The sequence below is a fragment of the Theropithecus gelada genome, chromosome 2, assembly GCF_003255815.1.
Source record: "Theropithecus gelada isolate Dixy chromosome 2, Tgel_1.0, whole genome shotgun sequence".
Classification (NCBI taxonomy): Eukaryota; Metazoa; Chordata; class Mammalia; order Primates; family Cercopithecidae; genus Theropithecus; species Theropithecus gelada.
Window position 1 is genome coordinate 153,792,296 of NC_037669.1, and position 23,379 is coordinate 153,815,674.

A 23,379-nucleotide genomic window follows, 5' to 3' on the forward strand; every position below is an offset into this window, starting at 1 on the left:
GCTTCCTAAATAAGGTATGGTCTTGAATACTTTCTTCTGCATCAGCCTAGCTGCCCCTTCCTAGTTGTTAGTACTAGCATTTTAGTTCTACTGTGTTTCTGAACCCTTGCAAAAATCTTTGGTTATTTGTTTATATCTTGTGAACAATCAAAACTTGCTTAGGTTTGCCAACGTATTTTACAGGTTTCTTTGCTCTCCACTGCTTTTCACGTGCTATTTCTGCCTTACTGGTACATTTTCCTTCTTGCTGAAATATTATCTATGGCTGTTTTTCAGTTTGATATTCCTGTGCACTTTATATTTTTTTTAAAGTCTGTTTTTGTTTTGTTTCATAAGTTTTGCCCGTGAGTTTCCCTTTAATGACAGTTATCTGCTGCAGTTGTCACACATGTACCCTGGATATGAGTGGCAATCCTGTGGGGCCAATTTTATGGTTGCCTCCATCAAGGTTTCACAGGATTCCAGTTCGAAACCAATATTCACATTCCTTCCTAGATTTGGAGGTTTTTGCCCCAAGTTGATGTTAACTTCAGACCCTATGCTCCTGCATATTAGCTGACTGTTTCCACCCACTGCTGAAAACCAATTCTTGTCCTCAGTGGCAGCCAAGGTATTAACAACTTTTCAGGTTCCCTGCCCCTTACACAGTGCCTATATAATCTTGCCTTCTGTCTGGTGTGTACTAAAATTCTGGTTCCCTTCAACATTTTAATTCCTCTTCAGACCATCACCAGGAATTTACCTGTGTTGCCTGATACAGGTAAAAATGGTTCAATTGGCCGGGCACGGTGGCTCAGGCCTGTAATCCCAGCACTTTGGGAGGCTGAGGTGGGTGGATCATGAGGTCAGGAGATCAAGACCATCCTGGCTAACACAGTGAAACCCCGTCTCTACTAAAAATACAAAAAATTAGCCAGGCGTGGTGGCGGGCGCCTGCAGTCCCAGCTACTCGGAAGGCTGAGGCAGGAGTATGGCGTGAACCCGGGAGGCCGAGCTTGCAGTGAGCCGAGATCGTGCCACTGCACTCCAGCTTGGGAGACAGAGTGAGACTCTATCTCAAATTTAAAAAAAAAAAAAAAAAAAAAATCAAAATGGTTCAATTGACCATGTTTAAAATAAATGTTTGTGGTTTAAGTTTGGAAGAAGAGGGGTAGGTTTTCACTTATCTGCCATTTTGATTAGCTGTTTTAGGGTGGCTAATGTTTCAGATGTACATATGATACATTCCCTTATTTCTCTGGTGCTTCTCCATTTTCAAGGCACTTGTCTATTTAGGGAGCAATTAGAATGCCATCATGAGGTAGACGGGATAGGCATCAATGCTCCATTTTATAATGAGAATTTGCCATTTAAAATAGAAACCTCAGCAGAAACAGATTTCACCATGCATCTTCTATGTACTTAACACGGTCTAGGGTGGTGAGGGTGAAAAACAATTCAGGTAGCTTGAATTTTGTTCCCTACTGTTCAGTTGGAGAGTAAACAAATATTAAATACCAAATACAATATAAGTAGCTGCTTAGCATGTAACCTTAGCAGGTGCCTAACCAACATTTCTTAAAACTTAGTGTTATAAAGGCTGGGAACTACTAAAATGGAAAATACTCAGTATCAACAGTAAATGCTACAGGCGGTGGGAAGAGGCCATTTCACTATTGATTGACTTAATAGAGGAAATAGGTTTGAGACAGGACTTGAGTTGGCAGAGCATAGTATTTGGACTATTCTGGAATAGAACATCTACATGTGAATAAGGTGGCAGAAAACTGGAATAAGAGTAACATGACAAAAGCTTTGTTTTTGAATGTTGCCCTGCTTCAGAAAAGTGGCAGTGAAGGCAGTGGCAGAGACAGAAAACTGATGGCAGGTAGTGTTGTCTGAGTCGGTAAGAGAGAAGAGGAGGTCCAGGAATGTTAGAGGGAATGAGAAGTATATTTGGTCTTGTAAAGTCTGAAATGTAAAAGAGGCACTTGTTTAAGTATATAATTTATACATTTTGCTTTTAACATGCCATTTAGGTGAACTAACCATCTCTTTAGAAAAGTTGAATAGCCTAAACTTATCTGAAAGCTTCCTTTTCTCTGATGGTGAAACTCTTCAGCAGTCTCCAGTGCTTTGCTATGAGAGTCAGACATAGACCTGGGTTTGGAAGTTGGTTTGCATTTTCCTAGGGAAATAATGCTACATGCTGGAATTTGGCCCTTAGACTACACAAGAGTATTTAACTCAAGGTATTTAAGTATATCAGTATAACATTTTTGCCAGTAGGGAAATAACATTTTTAGCTCCAGGTCAAATAAAAGAACAAATCTCCAGGCATACAAGTACCACAGGTGGCAGCCAGAAGAGCTTTGGCAGTGTTAGCTCTTGGCAGTTCTGAGTTGGGTCACTTTCTGTTTCCATAAAAAAGCAACTTCCCTTTGGCCAGTCACTGCCCAGGAATGCTGGTAGTGGCTCCAGAAACAGATCTCCCCCAGCCCCTATGCCAGGGGCAGGACACTTTCTGGTACATACATTCAGGTAAGTCCTAAATCAGATGGTATACAATTACCTACTAAAAGTGAAAAATAACCACTGAGGTTTGGATAATTTAGTAGGCACAAATGTCATTTCTTGCTGGACTTGAACAAAAAAATCCAACTAAAAAAAGTAGTTCTTGCTTTTAAATAACCTCTTCCTTATGCTATTCAGTCATGCAGTTAAATTCCACACAAGAATGTATAATTTCAAGTGGTTCTGATTTAAATGACAAACTATACATATATTTGATGTAAGTGATCCAAAGGAAAAATATATATACATATATACACATTTTAATATAAAGGTGAGTGATAAGGATTCTCATCATCAGCTTCTGGGCTGTCCATTTGGAGTCAGCTCATACCTGTAAGACAGTTAGGTTTGGACTTAACGTTAGTAATGACAGTGTGTTGTGGTAACAGGACAAACTGCCTAGTCCTGCCTGCCTGGGCCTCTGTAAAACCAACAGAACCTGTCTCTGTAAGTTGGCCAGCCAGGGTTCAGGGTTAAGGCTAGAGTTTACAGGTGTCTTTTAGGGTATCAGTGAGATCTGCAGGCAGTAAAGCCTTAAATAAAGGTATTCATCTCTCTCCCTTCTTGATAACCAAAGTAGCTGAAATAGTACTGAAAAGGGAAAACTGTCTTGAATAGCAGGATAACAGTAATAAAATGAAAGGACACACTTACCATTGTGAAAAGCCCTTAATCAGATCTTCTTTTGATAAGTCAATCAGTACCTAAATAATCACAAATAATTAGTTTCCCTCCAAAACACTGCATTAAGGAAAGAAATTGAGATAAAGCAAATTGATCATAACCACCTTGGTATATCAAATCTCTTTTGTACTTACTTTTCCTAACTCCTTTCTTCTGTGTGAGCCAAGTGGCCTACTATTTTTCACTGCAACATCTAGTGACCTCTTCTTTACTTCTTCCATGGGAACAAAAAATTCAAATCTTTAGGAAGCAAAAAGTCAGGAATTGAGAATTACGCATTTCATTCAGTTTTCTTGAAAATCTAAAGTGCTTCATCTATTTCCCTACTAAAACACAAGATACAGACTATTAGGAGCACCTAGAGCAGGACTGGCTCGTAAACTACTCACAATGTTTCATTATTACAGATAATCACTGTCCAGTGTTGTTCACAAAACCCAGAAGTATTAAGAGGCTGTTTGCCTAGAAGTGCCTCAGACTGCTGTGGCTTAGTTTGCATCTATCTATCTCCAATTCTACCCTTGCTACCCCTCTTTTTTTTGAGATGGAGTTTCACTCTGTCGCCCAGGCTGGAGTGCAGTGGCATGATCTTGGCTCACCACAACCTCCGCCTCCTGGGTTCAATCAATTCTTCTGCCTCAGCCTCCTGAGTAGCTGGGATTACAGGCATGCGCCACCACACCTGGCTAATTTTTTGTGTTTTTAGTAGAGACAGGGTTTCACCACGTTGGTCAGGCAGGTCTTGGAACTCTCAACCTCAGATAATCCACCTGCCGTGGCCTCCCAAAGTGCTGTGATTACAGACGTGAGCCACCATGCCCGGCCCTGGCTACCACTCTTTCAGCTGGCCCTCCTCACCCTGAACAGTACTTATTCATAGGACCACCTCAACCCCCTTCTCAGTTTTTTCTCACCAGCTAAGGGCTAGAACACTGAACAGTTAGGTTTGCTGCAGTTACGTGGAAAATAGTGGCCACCTCCTGTAGAGTAAGGCAGAGGAAACCTCTTACTTTTAGGTTTTAGGGTGGAGGTTGCTAGCTTTGCCTTCCAGATAGTCCAGGCTTATCTTGCTGTCATACTTTTGAGAATTATTAACAGGTTTAGGGTTGTCAGAAAAGTCAAATGTTAAACCTCTCCTATATTCCCACATAATTTTTTTAAATCCCTTAGCCATGTAGTAGCCACCACACCACAATTTTGACATCTTTTTATAATTATGTCAGAGCTTCCTTTGAGGGCAAAGTATCTTACTTGTGTGGCTCTAGAGTATAGGATGGTGCCTGGCATAAAGCATTCAGTAAATGTTGAATGAATAGTCTCTCTCTTCCTCATACCCTTTTCTTGATACTGATGAACTCAAAGTGTAGCTGTTAAAGGAACATAATAGTTCTTAGACATGGCCCAAAGAGGACTCAGTGTAACCCTTTTTGAAAAAGTTATTGGCCAGGAAAATTATGAGATGTAATATTTTCCTAAGCTGGCTAGAAATGTCTTTTTAGAACCTGAAGCAGAAGGTACACGCTGGTAAGATTCAGACTTCTAAGAATAAAAATATTTGGGATAAGATTTGCCACCACTGGCCCATCAAAAGCAATTAATATGATCAGAGTCACCTTTGTCCCCAAGAACACAGGTGGACAAGCCTTTGTGGAGAAGGGGAGGGTATCTTCTCCACCTGTCACCTATGTTTTGTTGCAGGAGGGAAGACAGGCCAAAGAGCTTCAAGCTTTAAAGGAAATTTTAGGTCCTTAGGCTCAAGGAATGTTTAACTGCTGGAATTAAAACAGATCAAAAAAATATTTGAATAGATTCAAATCTTTTCACTACCAGAGAGACCTCATTTAAACAGAAAGAACAGGGAACATTCCATATTCAGGAACACTTTAGCCTCTATGAGCAGTAAATGTAGGTAGCCATTTTGATAAACTTCTCTGGCACTCTATTTTTCCCACTAAAGTACAGAAGCTTCATGAAGTCATAGACTATGTTGTCTTGTTCAGCCATAGGCTGCCAGGCAACATAACAGGTACTTGGCAAATACTTGAATGGATGAGGCACTCTAGGCAGGCTAGCAGCCCACTTACGTCTCATCAAACAGAGGTTCCAAGGTCTTCCGCTTCACTGAAGTCTTCTTACGACATGCCCACTTCCTTTCTGGCAACAAGTAGACACGGACGTAGGGATCAGCTCCACTGCTGGTACATGGTGTCAGGTTTCTGATTTGGTGTCAAAGACATTAGGAAAAAAAAGGCCCCTGGTTTTCAAACACTGAAAATACTCATTTGAGAGAAGGCTGTATTAGCCATTCAGCATTAGATACGCTTGAGGATAAAAATGCTCAGTGGTCCTGATGATCAAAAGTAATAGTCTGTAGAATTTAGAGGACAAAATATCAGACGCATGATTTTGAAAACATGCATCTTTATAAAGCTTGGAGTAGAGCAAGTACTTTCCTTCTAAGGGAAGTTGGAGATTTTCACTTGGAAAATGTACTGGCTACCAGCCACTCCAGACAGTCTTGCAGTGGTTGCATCTGAGCAAAGCCCTTAGCTCTTGAGCCCATCAGCACCACTGAAGAATGATGGCCAGAGTGCCTCTTTGAGGACTTGATTACAGTGTTCAGGCCTTCAAATCTCATTTTTTCCCCAAAGTGTTATCTTGGGACTATGTGCCCTGTTCATTGCTCTGAGTGTCCCTACTCTGATTTATAGTCACCTGATGCTCCCAAAGGACCTCCCTGGCCCTAGAATCCCTTTACCTGCAGCCATTGATTAGCACGCTGAGGCAGCGCCGCAGACACACATAGCGCACTGTGAGTTGAATCTCGCCCAGCTGCCGTCTCCTGAGGTCTCCGCCTCTGTAAAGAAAGAGCCCGTCACTTCTCTTGCTGTAACAGGGCATTGGCCCTCTTCCCCCACCCTGAAAGACAAAGCATTCCTGCTTGAGGAGCATAGAGCCATGTGGGATAATAATTTGCAGTGAATTTACTTTCAGTTGGAATTCAGTTCCATCCAGCATTCATGTATAATTATCCTACTTCACAGTAGGAAGAACGGGAACCCTGAAGTGGGATCTGCCTTTGTATCATGATTCCTTTTGGGGCCTTGAATGAATTTATTAAACTTTTATGATAGTTCCATCTTATAGGGTTATTGTGAAGGTTGAATTAAATCAGATAACATGCTAAGCCCATAGTAAACCCTTCATAAATGACAGCCATTTATTATGTAATTCTACATATTAAGCTTTCCATGTCATCCCAGTATAACTCTTTAGAATTCAGGAAATGGTTCTGCTGGAAGGGACCTTACCAACCAGAGTCCAGCATCTATTTTATAGTCAGTATACAGCTAGAGCCATAACCAGCCTGTTTGGCTGTCTCTCCCTCGTCCTGTGTTCTTTCTACCACACCATGCTGCCTCTTAGGAAGATATTTTGTGAAAAAACAACTTGCACAGAAATGTAAGTTCATATCTACTTTTCCATCCAGTGAGGTATTTTTCATACAGACCATTTTAGAAAAGATTAAGCAGAGAGGTGCATACTCAATGTTGAGGCTGCTATCTGCCAGGTCAAAGCAAGAAGAGGCCAAGGAGTTGAGCGAGGACATGCTGGGAGGCAGCCTCTTGGGCGGCCATGCGAATGGGGAGGCAGGGCATTTCATGGGTCTGGGTGACTTGATGGGCCCTGGAGAGTGGGGACCCGGGACAGTCAGGAAGATGGTGGCTGAACTCTTCTTCTCCCCCATGGGCTCACAGAACCTTTTGGCACTTTCCTTGCCTTTAGGCTCTGGGCCTGTCTCTTGGGGTGTGGGCTCAGTGGCAACGGTGGTAGCACTGGTGGTGGTTGTGGTACTCTTGGATGTGTCCTTAGTATCAGATGCAGGGTCTGGGGGACAAGGCAACTCTGTAGGGCCTTCTTCCTGAGGTGGGGCTTTGGGATTCTGGTTGGTAGCCACCTTCTTGATGAGCAGAGGGCCTTTCTTTAGGGCTTCAGGTCCTGTGTATGGGCTCCCCAGCTCTCGTTCCTCCACTCGCAGGAACTGCAAGCAGATAAGATAGATAACAGGGTGGCTTATGAGCTGGGTCACCACTTCCACAACCTCAGCCATTGTTTCCCATTCCCCCTTTCCCCTCAGTTGTGAATTATAAAGACCCTTCCTAGGGAACTTCCATTTCCAGTAACATATGGTGTTCCAAACATTCTGAAAAACTTGTTAGAAATGCCAAATAAAATGAAGCAAACATCCTTTGAAATGCATAGCCAAATTCACAAGAAAATAAGGATAATTCCATTTAAAAAAGAAAAAAAAATCTAAAAAATAAAAGTTAAGCTTTGCTAGGGTTGTATATCAACCTTGGAATTCAGGGAGTTAGGAGAAGAGAGGCTGTGAGGCTAGGAGCTGAAGGGAAGATCCATGAAGGTGAGATCTCTTTAGTTAAAAAAGTAGTTTAGGATAAAAATTATTCTGCCTACCGGCAAAGACTGATGACAAGAACATGTGTTTGTCACAGCCTGTACTCTGGTTGAGGGGACAAAGTCTTCCCTAATAACATGACACCTCATAGGCCTGTCCCCATATGACTTTTGAGTATAAATATGAGCTACCTATGGGATCTTGAAATCCAAAGTTAAGAAATGTACATAAAAATGGACTCAGGTTTGTAATGCACCTGAGGTACTGTGCTGCAGCAAAAGCAGAAGCTCCTTGGAAGAGAACAACCTTAATCCAGGTCATAAAGGAACACTGAACATATGTTTGCAATCCAAGTTATGAAACAGAAATGAGTCACCATCAAAAAGCATCAACAGACAAAACAAACATCAAAATTCCCAAGATCTTCAAATAATAGAACATACATATTAATACATTGTAACATATTTTCAAATGACCAAAGATGGAATATAAACATGAGAAGATAATAAAATGCTATGAGAAAATACCAAACAGATTTGGAAAAGATAAAAATAGAAATGAAAAATCACCATTGAAAAAGCCATGAACAGGTTAAACAGCAAACAAGGCATAGCCAAAGAAAGAATTAGTGGCCTGGAAGATAGCTCTGAGGGAATTAGAATGTACCACCATGAATACAGAGATGGGAAATATTTAGGTGAGGTCAAGAGACATGAAGAATAGATGAGAAGGTATATTATAGAAAATTCTAGAAAGAGGAATTTGAAAAGAATGGAAGAGAGGCAATATTTGAAGAGCCACTATCTCTTCAAATACTGACTTGCTCCCATTCAGTATTTCAAAATTGATGAAAACATGAATCTGAAAACATGAATCCATCTCCTGGTTTCTTGCAGGCATAGAGCAGGTGCTTAGTGCTGGGGCAGTTCACCCTGCTCCACTGCCAGAGCTCTATTCCTTCCCTCCCCCAGGGGACAGGAGAGATTTACCCGAAGCACCAGCCTCATGGAGATGAGGCTGTCCAGGCCTGAGTGGTCCAGCTGAAAGCGCTGCTCAAGAGTGAGGTCAGCATAGGGGAGGATCTGGCACAGGGGGACGTCCAGCGTTCCCAGAGCACACTCCTGGTCATCATCAAGCACCTAGGCAGTGGGCCAGTCACAAAACAAGAGGATAACCAAGCCCCAACCACACCACCACTAGTATCTGGGCCCCAGCCAAGTTTGGGTTTACTTCAGTCTGTACTGTGCTTCTATGGGCATCTGGTCCTATTCTGAAAACTAGAATGGGATCAGGCCAGACCTGATCCTTGTCTTCTGTCAGGGAAGATACTGACTCAGAGTAAGAGGCAATTATGATCTGTATGAGCTAGTCTGTTAAATGCCCAGAGCCAGGGGGCTTTGGGGACTGATGAGCTGTGCTGCTCTCCAGGCAGGGCTCAGGACCCCAAAAGATCCCAGCTCCACCACTTGTTGGTCATGAGATCTTGGACAAGATATTGTTTTTGCCTCTCTCTGCTCGCTCCACAGATCTTTTGTGAAGATCAAATGAAATATATGTTTTTTGTTTGTTTGTTTGTTTTTTGAGACGGAGTCTGGCTCAGTCGCCCAGGCTGGAGTGCAGTGGCGCGATCTCGGCTCACTGCAAGCTCCGCCTCCCGGGTTCACACCATTCTCCTGCCTCAGCTGGGACTACAGGTGCCTGCCGCCACGCCCGGCTAATTTTTTGCATTTTTAGTAGAGACGGGGTTTCACCATGTTAGCCAGGATGGTCTCGATCTCCTGACCTCGTGATCTACCCGCCTCGGCCTCCCAAAGTGCTGGGATTACAGGTGTGAGCCACCGCGCCCGGCTGTTTTTTAAAGTGTACCATTATTAATGTCCTGTGTAGATTCCAGCACAGGCTTCTCTGGATGCTGTGTAGCAAATATAAAGACGCTTTTGCAGGGAAAGTCGAGGGACTTGAGGATTTATCCTCCCACATCCCCCTATACAATGACCTCAGGCACTAGCCTCAAGGAGATGAGGCCTTATGGGGCCTCAGTGTCCTCTCTCACATAAAAGGGCCTGAGTTTAAACACTGCCAGGAGAACCTGCTCAAGGTACACTTCAAGCTTCCCACCCCGCCTGGCTTAGAAACCTCTTAACTCTGTTTCAAGAGCCCATCATCCAGCAAACCTTCAGATGGAGCTGCTCAGTGGCCACACTGTGCACAAAGAAGGAGAAAACCTGGCTCCAGACAGGGTCCTTGTTGTGGGGACAAGTCTGGGAACAGAAGAGGGAGAGTTCATTGAAGGGTTAGGTTGGGCAGAGCTGGACACCGGCACCCTCTGCTACCACTCTGGCCACCACTGGGAACCTTACCTATTTGCCCTGAGATCAGACCCAAACACACTACAGCTAGTGGGAGGCACTAGGACAGGACAACCACACTCAAAGGCAGGGAGTGGTCTGCCAGGAAGTTTTACAGGGGAGCTGAAAATCATATTGGCCTTAGAGCTCACTTCAGGAGAGGAGAGGCCAACAGGATTTCGGCTGCTGGACTGGGAAAATTCATGATTGGTGGAAAGGACACAGGCTTCAGAATCATGCCCACACTTGAACCCTAGTTCCATGTCCTTGGTCAAGCCATTTATCTCTGATCCTCAGATTCTTGAATTATAAAACTATTCTGTGAGGTTATTCTGAAGACTAAATAACATCAAGTGCCGCCTAGGCATTCACCATAAGTTAATTCCCGTCCCTTTTGCCTCTCTCCCTGAGAAGGGCTGGGTCCTTGTTTCCTTACCCCAGGGCTACCACCAAGCTGTCTTACCTTACTTGTATGTGTCTTCTTGCCTACAGATAGTTTGACATAGGAAGAAGGGTCTTTGCTGACCTTGTTCTGTGAGGAATCAAATCCATAACAGTGAAGGTGGCATAGTCAGAATCAGATTGAGACAGTCCTACCCCCAACCCCCAGGAGCATTTGGGGGAACTGGGACCACCCAATTACTTCTCTTTGAGAGAAAGCTACTCTAATGCCCCAGTCCCCTGGGCTGTCATTACTGTGTAAGCCCCAGGACAGGACCAACCCCAGAAAGCAGTTCCAAGTTAAAAGACCAGAAGCCAGAGCTGGGCCTGGCCAGGCACAGCCTCTTGTTCCCTGGGGCTATGAAAACAGAGTAGAATCAAGTTTTGGCTCCTCCTCTTAGCTGTGCGACTCAAAAAATGGTAATAAAAATGAATGATACCGTCATCATGAGACTCGGGGATAACAAATGTGGGGGATGAGTTGCCAAGCCTAGTGCCTGGCACACAGTAGACTCCATAATCAGCACCTCCTGTTATCCCTAGGCTGTGTGTGCACAGACTGTGGCCCAGAAGACACGGGGTTGTGGTTACTCTGGGGAGAGAAGCTGTGATATGCCCTCCCTGGAGGTTTTAGCCACATACTCACTCACTCTGGCAAACCTGGAGAGTTTTTTGGCTCGATATTCACCATTCAGGTAGTCAAAAGGGTTTCTCTGCAGCACAGGAATAACAGGGTTAAAGCAACACAGGACAGTTTGAAAGTGACGGGCACTTTGTTGCATATGTGTGACACTCTGGACATGTCACTACTCACCGGCAAGTTGCAGGCGCTCTCCAAGAAGACCACGAGAATGGCAGTGGAAAGGCCACCATGGTCCTGCAAACAGACACAGACCCTCACTGGGTACTCCCAGCAGCAGGAGAGAAAGACTGGTTTTGGAGAAGCCTACTCATGGCAGAAGAAAGTCAGCTAGCCTTCACACTCCAGACTAGCTGCCGGAGGACATCTCACAACCTAGCCTTTTGTCGAGGTTAGGAATATAACTGATGCATGACAGATTCAAGTTAGACACTGAGTGGATTTCCCTGTGAACTGGGAGGACAGGCATTGACACAGAGTTCTGAGGACCCCATCATCTAAAGATGATGGAGATGCTCAGAGGACATTTGCTGAGAGCCATCAGGAGCTGCCCTGTGTGGAGACGGGCTCAGTGACATGTTCTTCAGGAGGTGAGCAAGAACAGGGGGCATCATCTCCCTCCCTTCCTTCCAGCTGCACACAGCTGGCACATGTGCTCCTCCACCTTTCTGCTAGGGAGCCCTTGACACCCCACACTCACCTCGGTCAGAGCTTCCTGGTCGGTAAGCAATGAAAGCCACTCCAGCCGCAGGTGCAGCTGCCCGCTGGTTGTGTCATTCAGGACAAACCACTGTGGGGCAGGGGCGGAAAGCTCAGGGCAAGGGCCAGGGAGATGCTACTGATGCTCTCTGGGCAGCCCAGTTCTGGGACCTGGTATCCTAGTAGGGACAGGGAAACCCAGTCCTAGTATGGGAAAAGGTGGACCAGCCCAGACAGGGTATGCTCTGGGCTCAGAGGGACTGGGAGATGTGGTTATAGGAAGACAGAAGTGCTACGCTGTGGGATTAAAAAAAAACCCAGGCCCACCCACCCTCCCCTATAATGTGACTGTCCCCTGCTGGGGTCCTTAGTCTGTGGGTATTTCCCAGGGAAACTTCTTCCAGCCGGGGCCCTGGAGAATACCCTGGGGAGTTTCCTGGAGCCATCAGTGCCTCACCCAGCTCTTGCCCTGAGGAGGGACATGTGTGCAGCCCAGCACAGAGGGGGACCACAGCATAGGAATAGCTGGGCTGAAGCAACCTGCTAGAGATGTCCACAGGAAAGGGCTACCTTGAAACTCCCCCAAGGGTTGCAAGCACCAACTGTACCTCATCCACCACTCTGTTGGTCATGACATCTCCAAGGCAGATCTGCAGGCTGGAATATATAGGGAGAGGAGATTGGGTCAGTTCTGAGGAAGAAAGCAGCAGAGGGCATGGAGGCCCACACTGGACTCTGTTTTCAGATATCTGAGTACGGCCATTAAGACAAAATCTTACCCCAAGGAACCAATGGGTGCTCCCATTGGGTGTGCTACCTGGGGAGGAAGGGAGCTCCCATACCCAGAGGGGATAAGCAGAGGCTGCTGGACACATCACTTCTGGATTTCTCAATGACAGTGCAACTAGCATTTTGAGTGAGATGATTCTTCATTGTGCAAAACTACCCATGCATTGCAGGAATTTGGCCTCCTGGTCCTGTGCCCTTTAAATGCCAGAGCACTACCCCTCACAGCCATGTTAATAACCCCAAATGCCCCTTCATTTCCAAAACTACCCCAGGTGCCCTACAAGGGATGAGTATAGTTGGCATGTGATGTAGTTTGGATGTCTGTCCCCTCCAAATCTCATGTTGAAATGTGATCCCCAATGTTAAAGGTGGGCGGGGCCTAGTGAGAGGCGTTTGGGTCACGGGGGCAGATTCCTCATGAATGGCTTGGTGCCCTCCCCACAGTAATGAGGTCATGCAAGACCTGGTTGTTAAAAATAAGCTGGGACATTCTCACTCCTCTTGCGCTCTCTCTCTCTCGCCATGTGACATACCTGATCCCCCTTCACCTTCTGCCCTGAGTAAATGCTGGCACTATGCTTCATGTACAGCCTGCAGAACCATGAGCCAGATAACCCTATTTTCTTTATAAATTACCTGGCCTCGGGTATCCTTTATAGCAACAAAATATGGACAAACACAGCATGTGTGTGTGAGAGGAGGTAACACTCACACCACAGCTCGCCCCTAACTCACCCTGAGCCAAGCCCAACCAGAAGGTCCTGATAGCCAGAGGGGAAAATGTAATTCTATATAACTGTAAGAAATGTGCTTAAGCTCAAAACACACCTGAAATCAGTTATTAATACATAAAGCATGACCCACAAGCCACACTTCTAATCTGCAACATTACAAAAATTGCAACTGTTTCAAGATAAAAATACAAAATGATAAGCAACATCTAGTGGTGAATCTGTGTGTGTTAACATCCAGGCTAATACACACAGATTCTGCGTGTTTCTTAAACTGTCAGGTTGTGCCCCTCCCAGTTTGGTTTCCACTTTTCAAAATTACATGATCATGGAAACAAGCTGAACAACACAGGAATCTGAAAATGTGGGTAAAACTGCCTTTTCTGCTTCCTCATCTGATAAGCGGTGTTAACAGCCTGCCTTTCTCTGCTAACATCAACACATGCAGAAATACGCATTCAAGGTTCCTCTCCCATTTGAGGATGACTCAAATGACATGTTATGCCCAGCTGCTCTCCCCCACTTCGTAATGGGTGTCCTCCGGGTTAAGACACAGAGATTCTACTTGTTTTTCAGAGCTGCAGAATATTCTGTAGTTTGGCAATGGGAAATTTATTCAAACATTCAGCCAATGTCCTCTGAGGTTAGATATTCATTTCGGGGATGGGGGTGTTGTTTTTCTTCTATGGATAGTTCTGTAATAAACATTTCAGATACTAGGGCTTTTATTTTATAGGAGATCCTGGAAGTGGGACTGCTGGATCAAAATACATGTAAGTTTTAAATTCTAATAGCCAGCCCCACCCTGATCATTTTAGTTCTCCCATACCCCTGAAGGGCTGAGTTCTACCCCCTAAAGCATGGCCCAGGGTTCCTTGGAACTGGGCATCTGGCCATCCATGCCAGCCTTGTCCACTACTCCAAATGGGGACTTTGTACGTTATCAAGAAGGCAGAAAGCAGAGCCATAATATACAAATCTTGGGGTCCTCTCTGTACCCCCCAGGGCCTAGGTCAGGGCTGGGCACTTGGGAGACATCTGGGAAGGTTTGTGGTAGGAATGTAGAATGGTGAGGCAGGTTGCCTGGCACAGTTACCATGTCAGGGTGACCAGAGAGGATTGCTAGTCATTAAGTGGTAGAAGCAGGGTATTTATGTCCCAAGGCCCAGCCCAGCACCCTACAGGGAGGGAAGGCTGCCTCCAGGCCCAGCTGTGCGCCCTCCTCCTCACCTGCCCAGGAAGTCATCCCTGTCGGTATCCTCATCATACAGGTCTACCTCCAGGTCCTGCCCAGGGACTTCGTACACCATGAACTGGAAGGAAAAAGAGGTGTCTTGACCTGCAGGCAACAGCTGACCTTATGTATGACCCAAGGGGAGCCAAATCGTGGCTCAGAATGCTAGCAGGGTCCTGATCTCCTCAGTGCCTCGAGAACCCCACCCATAAGGGAGTGAAGTCCCTCCCCTGTAGGGGGAAGAGAAGATTAGAGAAAACATGTGTAAGCCATGGCAGAGCAGGTGCCCAGGAGACAGTGGCTGTTTGTTCTGCATGGGCTCTGTGGTGTCCAGAGCACCTCTTCATGACATTCTCCTGCCCCTCTGTGGGTCTGCAATACCAGGAAGCCCCAAGCTGCCTTTTAGTACCGCTGCTTTCACTGCCTCACCCCAAATGTAACAGAGCATCCAGATGGTGTATTAGGAGAGGAAGTTCAGAGGGGTCACCTAGGATGTGTAATCTGGGGGCCTTAACAGGCTGTGGGTCCCACCCTTCAAACGGTAGGGATTGTGGTTGAACTTAAGGAAGAACTTCCGGATCCTGATGTTTGACTGACAGGGGAGGTTGAGAGGAGTGGAGCAGAAATGCCTCTAAGGCTCTTTCTCTTTGATTTGGAAACTTCTAACAAAATTGGAAGGGGAAAGGAGGTAGGAATTTGCCTTCAGGCTGGCCCTTTAGTCGCGCCAGAGTAACCTACTCTGGAAGCCTGGTAGATATGGGAGCGGGAATCCCACAGACCTGCCTGTCTCCAAGGCCTACTCCCTGCCTAGTGTTGCCCCTGGATTGCCTCTGCCCAGCATGACTCAGAGTGAAGGCTGGAGTGTATCAAGGGATTCAAGGGATTCCAGGAGCAGCCAAGAAGACCCTTACCTCAAACACCTCGTTCCAGGTGGGGTTCAGGTTCCTGTAGATGGTCCTGCTCCGGAAATGCTGCAGGCCAATGCTCACCTTGGCGTAGGGATCTGACTTGCCTCGGAGCCCCAGGAAGTTGTCCTTCTGGGCCAGCTTCTCTGCCTCCAGCAAGTGCACTCTGATCACCCCCTGGAAAATGTCCAAGCCCAGGGCTCACAGCTGCTTCCTGGGGCCTCCAAGTCCTGGAGTATCAGAGCTAAAGCCATCAGAGATCACTGCTTTCCCCACATTGCCCCCTCCATGGTCTGGACCGGGAGATAGAAGCCAGATACGGCAGTGACCTGGCCAAGGCCACACAGCAAGTGATGGCAGGGCTCTCTCCATCAGTATGCCCTGCCCACAGCCCTGGCCTCCCCACTCCCTACCTCCAAACTGCCACATGAATGGCTTACACAACTGCAGCGGTTTGTCTCCCTCCTGTGCCAACAATCATGACACCTAAGGAAGCTTCCTCCTTTACTCTAGCCCCCTCTGTTGTGTGTCCTACATGTAGACTTCTACAAGGGAATTCTAGCATCCCTTCTCCTGGCCCCTGTGGGCAATGCCGGCTGCTGACAGGAGGTCCCTGCACTCCTAAAGGCCCCAACACTGAGCCTCATCCCCACCACACTCTGGACTGTGCTATAGGGCAGACCCTCCCCCAACACTTGCATGGATAGAGTTTAAAAGGAAATGAAAGAGATATAACTCTGTTAATAAAGACAGGAGCACAGGAATTAGGAAAGGCATAGTTCATGGGCTTTGAGGTATATCTCCTTCCTAGAATTTTTTTTTAATATTAGTAAATACATATGCATTTACTCTTTGACCCAGAAATCCCACTTCTAGGAATCTGTCCCAAGGGCATACTAGCAAAAATATAAAGACATGTATGCAAGGCTATTTATTACACTACTATTTGTAATAGTGAAAGACCCAACACAACATAATGGTCCATCAATAGGAACTGTGTTGAATAAACTTCAGTACATTCCCACAGTGAAGTACTTTGGAGCTCTTAAAGAGAATGTGGAAGATCTCTACACTATCATGGCATGATCCCCATGACACACTCAGTGTTAAAAGCACACTGAGGGCCAGGCGCAGTGCTTACACCTGTAATCCCAGCACTTTGGGAGGCCGAAGTGGGCGGATCACCTGAGGTCAGGAGTTCGACACCAGCCTCACCAACATGGTGAAACCCAGCCTCTACTAAAAATACAAAAATTAACCAGGCTTGGTGGCATATGCCTGTAGTCCCAGCTACTCAGAAGGCTGAGGCTGGAGAATCACTTGAACCTGGGAGGTGGAGGTTGCAGTGAGCCAAGATCGTGCCACTGCATTCCAGCCTGGGTCACAGAGCAAGACTCCCCACCACCACCTCCCCCCAACCCCCCCCCAAAAAAAAAAAGCACACTGGGGAAAACTGTACTATGCTGCCATCTATCGAAGAAAGGGGGAATTTGAATATAAGCAAATATGTGTCATATGACCATATATATTTGTTCATATTAAGTAACAATGGCCAGGTACGGTGGCTCATGCCTGTAATCCCAGCACTTTGGGAGGCTGAGGCAGGCAGATCACTTGAGCCCAGGACTTTGAGACCAGCCTGGCCAACGTGGCAAAACCCTCTCTACAAAAAACACAAAAATTAGCCAGGCGTGGTAGTGCACACCTGTAGTCCCAGCTACTCGGAAGGCTGAGGCAGGAGGATTGCTTGAGCCCAAGAGGTGGAGGCTGCAGTGAGCTGTGATTGTGCCACTGCACTCCAGCCTAGCTAGGCAACAAAGCAAGACTCAATCAATCAATCAATCAATAAAATGGAAGGATAAACTATTACTTATAAGTGAAGGGTGGGGAGTAGGTGGAGGAAACAAGGGATAGAAGCCAGACTCCTTAAAATGTAATTTGTTTTTTAGTTGAACTTTGGAAGTGTACAACTACTTTACATAATTGTAAAAGGAAGTTAAGGTAAAAAACCCTAAAAATGGAAAATAGAATGAAACAAGTCAATGTAAATATTCATGGCCAGTTGTCACAAACAGGAAATATTCCAAGTAAGTTTAAAATGCAATAAATTTGACACCACCTCCCAACTGGGATACACCCCAAGGACAAAATGTCTTTAGTAATTATGACGTGGGCAATGGGGTTTGTACCATTATTCTGGGACCATCAAGCATTAGTGTGAAATAAAGCCAATGCACCACATGTGAAGGCTGAGAGGATATTTGCGCTGCCTCCCAGCAGGCTGGTCTGTGGCCAGCACTGGCTACTCACGCAGGGCAGAGGGAAGCGCAGGTTGGTCAGATCCAGCCCCTTCTTCACAGGCACAGTCACACGGTTAGGCAGCACCAGGTGGGCAGCAATGAGGTCCTCCAGCAGGCTGTCTGACACCTCACTGGACACAAGGCAGGACCAGCTGTGGAGGGGTGCCACCACCTCCCCCATGCCACCTGCCACTCCATCCCTAGCAGAAACCAGGAGCCCAGCCTGGTAGGGTGGGCCCCACCTACAGAACAGCCCTGACCCCACTTGCCTGGGTAGGGGTGGGTGTGCCTATACATCGTGACAGCCCCTGACATTCTATCTCAACAGCAGTCCTCCCACCTACATGTGCCCGACTCCCTCTGCCTCCAGGCTACTTTGTTCTTGGAGGTCACACAGCACGGTGGCTAAGAGCAAGGCTGGTGCCTGTGTTAGAATCTCAGCTCCACCACCGACTAGCTGTGTGGCCTTGGCAAGTCGCTAACCTCTCTGGACCTCAGCATCCTCACCTCTAACCTGGGGCTAAAAATGCATGTTCCTGGGGTTGTTTGTTGCCTGACTCCACCTCCTGGTACTGGGGGTCAGGGATAGTGCCTGGAACAGGGCTGGCACGGTGTAAATGCTCAGTAAATACTTTTAGAATAAAAGAACGCATGCCTGGATTCCCTTTGTCCAGTGTGGGTGAGATCCATGCAGATGTCAGTGAATGAGTGAGTCAGCGGCCCTCCCGAGCCTGACAAGCCAGCCGGTGCCAGCCCTGGCCAGTCCAACTGTCCCTTCCTCCTGGGGAGGTGTGTCCAATAGGGCTGGTGCCCTTCTCTGTTCCTCTTATGGGGCCTGGGGCTCTGAGAGGAGCCTTCACTTGCCCCCCGATGGTGAACTCTCTAGGACCAGCTGCTCCTCACTGGCCTCTGCTGTGACAGTGCCCCTTCCATGCCTATGTTTGTGACCACGGTCAGGGCAAGTCACATAGGCTTCTCACCACACATTTGGTTTGGGAGGGGTACAGTGAGGAAAAAAGGAGGACACTCGTGTGTCCACACCCAATATGCCGCCACCGCACAGCTGAGTGTCCTCCGAGGGACCCAAGGCAGAGGAACCAGGCTCCCCTTTTACTGAGGAAGAGCCCAGAGAGGTGAAGCAACTTCTCCACATTCACTCAGTTGCTAAGTGACAGAGCCAGGAGCTGGCTGCCTCTGGTTCTACAGCCACACAGCCTCCCCTCGGACCACATCTCAGCAGACACAGCCACTCTCCCCTGCACCAGGACGGGGACCTGAACGTCAGCCCAACATTCAGCAAAGGACTTCTTGCCTACTACATGGCGGGGGGGGGTGTGTGTGGTATGGGCGGGGGGTGTGCTGGTACAGTGCACACCCACAGAGGCCACACAACACCGTTACCTCCCACTCCCACTCGCACTTCAAACAGACCAATGCTTCTCCCTCCGCAGGGAGCACCAGGAGGGAAGGCACCACCATCGCACAGCTCCTGTCACTGGCTGCAGAGCCCTGGAGGCCCCTACACTTACGATCTCCCTCGAGGCTCTCCCAGGCACCTACTTGATTCCCGGTGCATCCAGCAGGTTGGTCAGGCCAGTCCAGTTGATCTGTAGGTGCTTCAGGGGCAGAGGGAAGCTATTAGTCTGGAAAGGGCTGGTAGCCCAGGGCTGAGAACCCCCTGCCAAGAGCCTCACACCCACGTGCATGGAGAACCCAGCCTGTCCGGGTGGGGGTTCCGGGGAAAGCAGGCAGAGCACCCTCTGCCAGGGTGTCAGGCATGCGAGGCCACCTTCCAGCCCAGCTCAGGCATCTAGCGGTATTGAGGGCCCAGGCCTCAGCTCAGGATGGGGCAGGGGTTGTGGAACCTGCTGCTTCCTGGGCAGAACCCCCACAGGAGTGGGATCGTCCACATGGCCACAGGCTGGCCTGGACTTTGAAAACTCTGAGTTTGAGCCTTGGCTCCAATTCAGACCGTCTGTGTGACCTTCTCTGAGCTCAGCTGCCTCATCTTGGGGAGGGCAGAGTCTAGCTCAAGCTGCCTTAAGGATTAAATGAGATAAGGAGTGCGACTGCCCAGGTCTCGGTGGGCTTGGACAATGTCCATTCTTGGGCTCAAACCCAATGTCTAGGGCCCAGCAGACCAGTGCCTACTCCCAGGGAGCAGCAGGCTTACCGCAGTCCCTGGGACTCACCGGCTTCTGAAGGAAGAACACAGTCACGGCTCCCACGAAGGGCTTGTCCACTAGGAGGGGCTCCAGGATGACCCGCAGGGTGCCCTGCAACTGGATAGGCACAGAGGGCCCGTGAGGGGCCCAGGCCTCCTTTCTCCTCATGCCTGCTGGGCTCAGCTGACGCCATCTGCTGCCTCATTTCATGCCCATGCTGCCCCACGTCAGGACCACCCGCCCCAGGCTGCCGGCGCTCACAGCAGGAACCATACTTAAGGTGCCGAGGCCTGGACACAGCTGCCACCTCTTGCCAGCTACCAAGGGGCCCTGAGCTGGCCCCACCGCCCTCCACAGGTGTGCTGGCCTGAGAGACCTATAGCCTTTGCCAAGTTTTGGGCTGGCCCAGTCAGCAAGGACCCAGGAATGATTTCCAGGCCCAAATCAGCTCCTCTACTCCCGCCGAGAGTTATTTTCACCTCCTGGGTCCACCTCAGTGTCTAAGCAATGGCTTTCCATCGCTCCATGAACAGCACCTCTCTCCTCGCCAGGCAGCCAAAGCCTCTCCAGGGCCTCTGCAGTCAGATGAGGCTGGGGGTCTCTAGAGCACAGTAGTGGGTTGGTGAAGCCCTGCCACCACTTCCTGGCCGTGTGACCCTCAGGCCTACAGCTCCTCTGTAGTCACCATCCTGTGTGTTTAGTGTCGCCACCGCCTTCTGCAGCCTACTCTGGCATGACCCGGCTTCCCCTTCCCTGATCCCCACCCCGGGGGCTGGAACAGAGGCGGCCCCACCGGGCTCCACCCACCTGGATCCCGTTCACACCAGCCTGAATCTTCTGCAGCTCCACACTGATCTCACAGTCCCCGATGTAGCTGAAATGGGGGGTGGAGAAGGAAGGTGGGGAGGAGGGATAGGTCCACCTGCTCAGAGAGGTTGGGAAACTTGCCCAGTGTCACACAGCCTGAGTCCAGTCAGCCAGTTGCCAGCCCTGAGCTCTGTGTACTGGGCACATGGCCTAGTAGCCTCAGCCTTTCTCAGACCTGACCCAGACCCTGATCCAAGCCCAGACCCCAGGGGGCAGCCCCTGTGCGCCCTTGCATTCAGGTATCCCAGGCATATCCTCATCTCTGACTATTGACAGCAGGGACTCTAGGCACTCACCTCACCCCACGATACCCTGAAGATGAAAAGGAGGGGCTCTTCATAAACACACTGCCCACCTTTCCACCCCTGTTGTCCCCTGTCCCATCTCTGCCCAGGTGTCTTTCACGGGGACACAGAAGCAGCCCCCACTGCATACATCCCAGGTGCTGCTGGGGCTGGTGGAGGTGGGCAAAGGTAACAAGGCCTCAGGCTTCAGCATAGAAGCCCGAGTCCATCCAGTGGCTCTCACCAGGTGATGGGCACAGGGAGCCCAGAATGGGTGCCCTTGAGGGTAAAGATCAGCAGATCCTGTGAAAGCACTGAAGGAGACTCAGGGGAGAGAGAGGGCAGCCAGCACACATGCATAGGGCACAGGCAGAGGAGCCCAATGTCACAGTTGTGCAAAAACTGAGCGCCTCTTGAAAGGGCAGGAGTGAGCCAGACAGGGGAAATGTGGACCGCGGGAGCTGCCTGGGCAGCTGAATGGGCCACACAACCTCGATGTGCCCTATTTCTACAAGGATCTCGTGGCACAGCCCCAGGGGCTGGGAGTACCTTATAGCCTGTGGCCATCCCAACACACTTGGGACCAGCCACCAAAGGGGGATGGGTGGTCCGAAGAACTGGCTCCTATCTTCCCAACATTCTGTCAGTGCCAGCCTCTAGGCTAAGGACAGAATGAGACATGGGAAAGGAATGGCAACACTCTGGATCCTCAGAAGTTCGTTCTTTGTCTTTTTAGTGCAAATCTTGCCGCTTCCAGGAAGGCTTCCTGGAATGAATCTCCCTTCTTCCTGACTCACTCCCATTATGAACCTCATTTCAAAGAGATATCCTTGCCCAACCCCCTGAACTAGTCACTTATGTGTCTTTGCATTCTGTATTTTCCTGAGGTGCCGCAGAGCCCAGGTCTCCAGCTGACCTCTCACAGCCTGTGCTTAGAGCTCCCTGGGCCTCACCATGAGTCCTCACATCTTCTTGTCACACTTGCTCCCATCAGACACATCCTCTCTGAGGCAGCTGGTCTGACCCTCCAAGCGACCCAGCCCTGGCTTCCAAGAAAGCTCTGCTGCCCAGGCCTTGGAACCCAGAGTATGCCAGGGGATGGGAGAAGCTGGGAGGAGGGGAGCGTCCTGTGAGGGGTTCTACATCCCAAGTCAGAGTGTATATATACTACTCCATCTTCAAACTGGCTGTTCCCACAGAGTGTCCTCTTCACCCCCTGAAACCCATACCCGGCCCGATAGAGCTCACCAGATCTGCAGGTCCACAGTCACACGCCTTCGGTTGCACTTGTTAGTATGTGCCTTGACACCGTTGACCCTGGGGCACTGGAAGAAATGCCAACAGGGCTAGGTCAGACGCTTCTTGTAGCAGGGGACAGCTGCCAGCCCTTCCCCCGGCACTGGGCTTTATCAGCAACAAGTATGACCACCAGGATGAGGCACAGACGTGTAAATCCATCCTGCAGCCCAGAGACTTCCCTCCCTAGAATGTGCCCCCTCCTTTCTCTCCCTTCCTGCCACGACTCACACAACCACAGAGTGGCCCTGAGGCCAGGCCTGTTGTTCATGCCCGATAGCAAACTCTGAAAGTGGGTCCTTTCCCTCTACACGTGAGGAACCTGGAACTTAGAGAAGTCAAGTCTGGCCCCACAGCACAGGGTGGAGCTGGGCATAGGCGTGGGAACTGGAGGAAGCCGGCAATACTCACGGGTGTGAATGAACGCTTATGGCAGCTGAAAAAAATAATGTTTATGGGTGTGTGAAGAAAGGGGGTGTGGTGAGTGCACTGGGTCCTGGCCAAGCCCAGGAGGGTCGTGTGAGGAGTCCTCTGTGACCCCACAATGGAGAGGAGGGGACATGTGGGGAATGGGAGAGCAGAGGGGAGGAGGGAGGGGCCGGGACATGAGGAGCGCTGAATGCCAGCATCAGGAGGCAGGTGTTTCTCCTGCAGGGCTGGGACGTCTGTTCAGCCTACAGCTTTCCCCTCCAGGTTCTTCTGATGTGGTAAATATCACTTCTTAGGATTGCTTGCCAGCAGTGCCGCATCCCATAGACCAAAGGTCCGCAAAATTTTTGGCACCAGGGACCAGTTTCTTGGAAGACAATTTTTCCACAGACCGGGGGCGGGGTGGGAAATGGTTTTGGGATGAAACTGTTCCACCTCGGATCATCAGGCATTAGAGTCTCATAAGGAGTGCGTGACCTAGATCGTTCACATGCACAGTTCACAGTAGGGTTTGTGCTCCTATGAGAATATAATGCTGCTGCTGATCTGATGGGAGGCGGAGCTCAGGCGGCAATGCTCATCCTGGCTGCTGACTTC

The 23,379-nt window shown here is 48.7% G+C and overlaps 1 protein-coding gene across 1 annotated transcript in view; it reads right to left on the bottom strand.

The window, feature by feature from the left end:
- Window positions 1-1,220: 1,220 nt before the first annotated feature.
- The window catches only part of ESYT3 (extended synaptotagmin 3), a 44,866-nt gene continuing 22,707 nt past the window's right edge, over window positions 1,221-23,379 (bottom strand). Inside the window, exons 4-23 of the mRNA XM_025376534.1 lie at window positions 22,306-22,382; window positions 20,714-20,780; window positions 19,934-20,023; window positions 19,302-19,357; window positions 17,752-17,872; window positions 15,448-15,618; window positions 14,533-14,615; window positions 12,391-12,439; window positions 11,784-11,873; window positions 11,258-11,320; window positions 11,094-11,156; window positions 10,466-10,534; window positions 9,829-9,915; window positions 8,644-8,793; window positions 6,783-7,279; window positions 5,996-6,094; window positions 5,322-5,453; window positions 3,372-3,477; window positions 3,208-3,257; window positions 1,221-2,884 (exon numbers count right to left, since the gene is read on the bottom strand). Of these exons, the coding sequence (XP_025232319.1) occupies window positions 2,848-2,884; window positions 3,208-3,257; window positions 3,372-3,477; window positions 5,322-5,453; window positions 5,996-6,094; window positions 6,783-7,279; window positions 8,644-8,793; window positions 9,829-9,915; window positions 10,466-10,534; window positions 11,094-11,156; window positions 11,258-11,320; window positions 11,784-11,873; window positions 12,391-12,439; window positions 14,533-14,615; window positions 15,448-15,618; window positions 17,752-17,872; window positions 19,302-19,357; window positions 19,934-20,023; window positions 20,714-20,780; window positions 22,306-22,382 (2,157 nt within the window). The 3' untranslated portion in view covers window positions 1,221-2,847. The remainder of the gene's footprint in view (window positions 2,885-3,207; window positions 3,258-3,371; window positions 3,478-5,321; window positions 5,454-5,995; window positions 6,095-6,782; window positions 7,280-8,643; window positions 8,794-9,828; window positions 9,916-10,465; window positions 10,535-11,093; window positions 11,157-11,257; window positions 11,321-11,783; window positions 11,874-12,390; window positions 12,440-14,532; window positions 14,616-15,447; window positions 15,619-17,751; window positions 17,873-19,301; window positions 19,358-19,933; window positions 20,024-20,713; window positions 20,781-22,305; window positions 22,383-23,379) is intronic.